Source organism: Lactuca sativa, chromosome 5, assembly GCF_002870075.4.
Source record: "Lactuca sativa cultivar Salinas chromosome 5, Lsat_Salinas_v11, whole genome shotgun sequence".
NCBI classification, from domain to species: Eukaryota; Viridiplantae; Streptophyta; class Magnoliopsida; order Asterales; family Asteraceae; genus Lactuca; species Lactuca sativa.
This window is the reverse complement of record NC_056627.2, coordinates 66,125,357-66,131,818: the sequence shown is the minus strand read 5'-3', so window position 1 is coordinate 66,131,818 and position 6,462 is coordinate 66,125,357. Positions and strand designations below refer to the sequence as shown.

General features: G+C 32.7%; 1 protein-coding gene across 2 annotated transcripts; it reads left to right on the top strand.

The window, feature by feature from the left end:
• The first annotated feature begins 786 nt into the window (after positions 1-786).
• Positions 787-3,552, top strand: LOC111910600 (uncharacterized). Of its 2 annotated transcripts, none has more exons than XM_023906427.3 (6): positions 787-942; positions 1,487-1,583; positions 1,710-1,886; positions 1,977-2,075; positions 2,685-2,930; positions 3,030-3,552. In XM_023906427.3, exons 2-6 carry the CDS (start codon positions 1,512-1,514, stop codon positions 3,303-3,305), a joined length of 870 nt encoding a protein of 289 aa, XP_023762195.1. In that variant the 5' UTR covers positions 787-942; positions 1,487-1,511; the 3' UTR covers positions 3,306-3,552. The 2 variants fall into 2 exon arrangements, with proteins under 2 accessions (XP_023762195.1, XP_023762197.1); XM_023906429.3 differs by having other exon boundaries at positions 933-1,033.
• The last annotated feature ends 2,910 nt before the right edge of the window (positions 3,553-6,462 follow it).

Below are 6,462 nucleotides of genomic sequence, written 5' to 3'. Positions count from 1 at the left end.
AGGATATGATTGAAAAAAATAACAAATGAGAGTGCATTGAGGATATTCTTAATAATCAGTCGACAAAATTTCATTAACCTTTCATTTTAGAAAACAAGTACATTCATTGCAACATCAAAATCAAAACTTTCTTTCACATTAATTTTGATAAACTCCGATGCATGCACTAGATTTGGACATCGAAAATTTTACATTAATCGATTTGGATTTGAATTTATAGAAGTCTATTTCAATTAAAAACTTTTATTATAAAATTCAAAAATACCTATTTTACTTCGTTATTTTATTATTGTCTTTTTATTCTTTAAATTAATTATATATATATATATATATATATATATATATATATATATATATATATATATATATATATATATATATATATATATATATATTTGTTTTAAACGTGACATTAACTCATGGCAATTATAAAGTTTAAAAATCGTGAGCAGTGACATGACAACATGGTTATGCCTCAAGTTTTACATGTTTACTGAGTTATAATATTTTTCAAAACTTAATGTAAGATGGTAATTTTATATTGATTTATAATTATATTATTAAATAAATATAAATCTATATCAAATATATCAAGCTTTTAGAAATATTATATCTAACTTTTAACAAAATCCTTATCTGTCTAAAAAAATGCATATGGAAAGAAAAAACTACCTTATCACACATCTAACAGCATCACCATTTGGTTTTTCGAGAAGGTCTATTTATATTTACGCCTTGTCATGCTTTGGAATTAGTTAGATGTTAATAAAAAACCTTTTTATTATTTGTTGAATAAATCATTAAATCTTTTTCTGTTATTTATCAAAAATGTTTCACCCAAAATATTGACATAACCCCTTCAGGCACATGCATTCTTTTGTGGCTTCCCAGATATTTCGTGGAACGTTATTACACACACTCATCTATAGCCTGCGTACACCGGTATTTTCTCTCTTTTCATCTCTGAATCAGAACTACTTTTCAAAAGAAATCGTATCTGTAATGATTTTATAAGCTTGTGTTTATGCTAAAGGCTAGTAATTTACTGATTTAATTTCGAATTCTATACTGTGGGTGTTTTAATAGATCTCATGATCCATATATGTAATTATGTATAGTATAAGGTTCTTCACTGATCTTCGAGTGCTTGATTAAAGAAAAAAATGAAAGAGGAGATCAAGATTACTGTTTAATTGTTTAATCTTGCAGTACGATTAATTTAAGCTTACTTTTTGGAAGTAGATTGAAGCATCCTGCTGTAGTTCTTGCTTTCGAATTTATGAAATTAGGTTTAATTTCAATCAATTTGTATACAATTTCACCATCGTACCCCTTTTTCGTTCAAATTGAATCATCGTTTGTTCAATCGAATATGCATCTCCTCACGTTATCAGTTCCAATTGGTTTGGAATTGCTTTGAATCCATGTATGCAATTTTACAACAAATTATCCGACTATCTAAATCGATTTAATTTTCCATCTGTAGTTAGCACAAATTTATCATCGCTTCCATGTTTCGTCGTCATGGGACTTCTCAGAAACAACAAGAGCAGGAACATCTTGAACAGCAACCTGAAATTAAGGTAAGTACAAGCGGAAAATTATCATTTTTCTCTCGTTTTATAACCTCTTTGTTGGAATATCAATAATTTGCTTCAGCATTTCTAATTTTTATGAAAATTGGTCATTTTTTTTTTCAATCTCTGCAGGTCAACGAGCTGAAATCGGCTATTGGTCCACTTTCTGGGCGAAATTTATTATATTGTACTGATGCATGCTTGAAAAGATATCTGGAAGCTCGTAATTGGAATGTAGAGAAAGCAAAAAAAATGTTGGAAGAGACCCTTACATGGCGATCTACCTATAAACCAGAAGAAATCCGCTGGGTAAGTGACAGTGTCACATACATCTTGATGTTTCTTTAAATGAAATATTAACTATCTTTACGACAGTATTGTTTTTGTCTCACTTGTTAGGAAGAAATTGCAGTTGAAAGTGAAACTGGGAAACTGTTTAGAGCAAATTTTCATGATCGGTTTGGAAGGACTATTCTCATAATGAAACCTGGATTGCAGGTGATTATATGATCCTTAATTCCATAAACTTCTTACTTTATCCTTTGAGATCCATTTTGTTACGCAGGAAAGACATGACAGAACAAGTTGTACTGCGTCTCACATGCATTGGACTGGACCGAGATTGATGCAAATGTGACGAAAGTTACACTTTTTTGTCCCGCCCAAAAAGGTGGAACAAGGTGGGACATGGCTCGCTATCGATCTCTCGTCTGTGCGAAAGACTTAAATGCCCTTCTCATCATCATCATCAAAAATAGTTATAGAAAGCTTGTCCAGCCTCGTCCTGTCTAGTCATGTCCTTTGTAACAAGCGCAGCCGAAGGCTGCGCTTGTTACTCAGGACGGGACATAACGTGACTGGACTGGACTAAACAAGCTTTCTATGACTATTTTTGATGATGAAGATGAGAAGGGCATTTACGTCTTTCACACAGACGAGAGATCGATAGTGAGTCATGTTCCACCTTGTTCCACCTTTTTCGGCGAGACAAAAAAGTGTAACTTTTGTCACATTCTAGTCAGTCGCGGTCCAGTTGAATGCACGTGAAACGCAGTACAACCTGTTATGTCATGTCTTGTCGACTGATGGTGCTGACACTTATTGTAGAATACAACATCAATGGACGGGCAAATTAGACATCTAGTATACATGATGGAGAACGCTATCCTAAATCTCCCAGAAGGGCAAGAAGAAATGGTGTGGTTAATAGACTTTACCGGATTATCTTTCAGCGTCAATGTCTCAATTAAAACCGCTCGAGACACAATCAGTATACTACAAAACCACTATCCCCAGAGGCTAGCTATTGCAATTTTATACAGTCCACCACGAATATTCGAAGCATTTTGGAAGGTTCGTTTTTTCTTTTTCCAATATTCATTCACATAAACATACATTCCAAATTCCCAATTGGAGAATTAGTTATACATCATCTACCTTATCGATATACAGATTGTTAAATATTTCTTGGATCCGAAAACATTCCAAAAGGTTAAATTTGTGTACCCGAAAAATAAAGAGAGTGTGGAGCTCATGAAATCATATTTTGATGTTGATAATCTTCCAACTGAGTTTGGTGGAAAGGCGACAATGAAGTATGATCACCAAGAGTTTTCAAAATTAATGGCTAGGGATGATGTGAAAGCTTCACAATTCTGGGGGTTTGATGAAAAGACGATTCTGCCCCCTGAGTCTCTTGCTGATCCTACGACACCAAAAGACTGCTAACTGCTGATGTAGAAGGTAAATATATATAGTAACAATAATGGTGTATGTATACGTTAGATGAAATTAGATCGATGGGGGTAAAATGGTCTAAAGGAATTATTACTTAATGTATTCATAATCACTTAAACTGTGACTTAATTATTGTAAGCTCTTGATGGATGATCTCGGTCCATGTAAGTATCTATAAATAATTTGGTTATTATTAACCAATCTTATAATGTGAATTTATAAATATATTTATTTTTTATATTAAATATAACAAGCTAACTAAATCTAAACATGGGCTTATATCAATATATGGTCCATTGGTCCCTCAGGCTCTACAACTTCGCTTTATTTACATCAATATGGCAATATATGATATTAGAGTATGATTATTTTTTTTGTTCATTGAATTTATGATGTTTTTATCAATTTGTGGTATCGAAATATGATTACTTTTGTGTTCATGTGTTAACCATGTTCATATCTTTTCATATGAATGTTCATGATTGCATTAAATGTGATGACTTGACATAGAGGTTATGTATGAATCATTATGAATATTTGTTTAAGATATATTCCTCTATTCTTAATTATGTTTACATGATAATCAAATAATATAACAATGGAATTGTCTTTGAATCATTAAAAAGTTTTCTTTCTTTTTCTTTGGAGAATTTTATATATAACCCTAAACAAAGAAGAAAATACCATATTTACTTTGTCTAAAATTAAAATATCATATATACCATAAATAAACATTCAAAATATTATATTGTCCCAAAACCTTCTTTTAAACATTTTTTAATCATTTGTTGTTATTTAATATCTTTTTAATTATTAATGAAATTTATATTGACCATAATACCCTTAGGTTGTGTTTGGCGCGCTAGAACTAGTTGATAAACTATCTTATTTTTTGAGCTTTTTTAAGTAGTCATGTTTGGCAAGCCAAAAAGTAATTTTTAAGCTATATTTTTCAAAAAGCTACTTAGACTAGCTTTTTAGGAGTTTTAAATTTTTTTCTTCCAAATATACCCTTTAATTAATTATAGAAACACATTCTTTTAAATGTCCTTTATGTTATTTTATATTTTTCAGCTAGCTTTTAAGCTAGTTTTACTAAACGTAATTTTTTATCATCTAACGTTTCAGCTACCAGCTAGCTTTTTATTTAACAGCTAGCTTCTCAGTTATCAACTAGCTTTTCAACCAGCACACCAAACATAGCCTTAGCTATATATCTCATTATCTTTCTTCTACGTTTTGGGTGATCACGTATCTGATGGGTTTATTTAGATGTGATAACTTTAATTTGTGATAATATATAAAAGTTTGTGATATGCATTAAGCTAATTTAAATGTGATAACCTTAATTCGTGTTCATAGTTGCTTTTCAAAGTGGGGGTGGCGGAAACATTAGTCCAACACATTTATTTGCTAAAGTTGTTGTTTATAGGAGTTTGCTTTTGTCATAGATAGATAAATTTTAGATGACCTGTTGACTGTTACTAAGGTGGTGGACTAGTGTAAGAAAGAAGAAAAAATGTATGGTTTTTAAAGATGATTTCGAGAAGGCTTATGATTCCTTTCGTGGGATTATTTTTTCTCAATTATGAAAGCATGGGTTTTTTCTGAGAAGTGGTATGATTTAATTCGGGGTTATCTTACTAATATCCGGTCTTCAATTTTGATAAATGGGAGCCTCACTCATGAATTTTCTATAAAATGGGGATTGTGTTAATTTAATCCTCTTTCTCATTTTCTTTTTATAGTTGCAATGGAAGAGTTACATGACATTAATATTGGTGACAAAGATTTCCGTTTATCTCATTTCTTCTATGCGAATGATGCAATCTTTTTTGGAGAATGGAGTCACGAAAATATTCTCAATTTGATTGGTATTTGTTGGGCTTATAGTGTTGCGTCATGGGCTCGGTCCTTAGCCCAGTTTTGGTATCCGGTTGGGGCTTGTCCAACCGTGATTGTTTTTATTCTAGGGTTTTAGTATTTAAGGTGCATGCATGCATCCTTAGTTAGTAACGCTTTTATTATCTTTCTCATCAAAGTATTGTAAACGCTAGCTCGCCTCTACAGTGGAAGTTCTTTATCGAGCTCTGCTGAGGCGTGACTATATTTGAATCATAAGCTTCATATTGATTCCATACTGTGTTCTTAATCATATTGTGATTGATTTGTTTGTTCTTTATCAATATACCTGTGAAAGATCTAAACGATCTAGAGATTAAATCTCATCAATTGGTATCAGAGCAGGAGGGTGTGTAATTTATACACATCTCTTCTGTTGAAGAAATTATTAGGGTTTTTCCGCATTGATTGATATTAATTGAGCCGTCATTCCAAATTGGAGTATCTCATTAATTATCGATCTCACTCTAACGATAAATTACAAGTCTGATCTTAAACAGGTTATCAATCAAACATCATCACAATGTCTATGGATGATTCGCAAACCAATCTAATCAACATCTCCAACAGTATTGGATCAACGACAAGGATTCCAATCGTATACACTCAGGATTATGAAGTTTGGACGCACCACTTCAAAGATTATGTCATCGGCTCAGAGGATAATGGGTACTTGATCTGGGAAGCAATCACAGTTGGTCCGTTTGCTCACTCAAGCACTTCAAAGATTGTCAACACTCAAAAGGAGTAAAACCAGCTCGTGAATGATGTGAAAGATATTCCTCAAGACGAGAAAGAGAAGTTTCAGTGCAACATCAAAGCCTTAAGAATGATTAGGTTTGCTTTACAGTCCGATACGTTTTGATTGGTGAGTTCATGTGCCACAACAAAAGAGATATGGGATAGGTTGAAAGAATTATATTCTACTGATGAAGATCTGGAACATTCGATTCAAACCTTTCTGCTTTCTGAATTTGGTGATTTCAAATAGAAGCCTGAAGAGAAACTCATTCAGGCCTTTGATCGGTTTAATCATCTTCTCAGTAAGATGATAAAGCACGGGATCGAAAGGAAGGTTATTGAACTCAAGGTTACCTTCATGAACAGTCTTAGACCCGAATGGATGACAGTTGTGTCCACAGTGAAGGCACACGAACAGTTCAAATCATATTCTCTGGCGAAACTGGTGGGAACTCTGAAGTCCCATGAAAGTGCGGTGTCAAAGGAAACGAACGTGGTTTCCAGT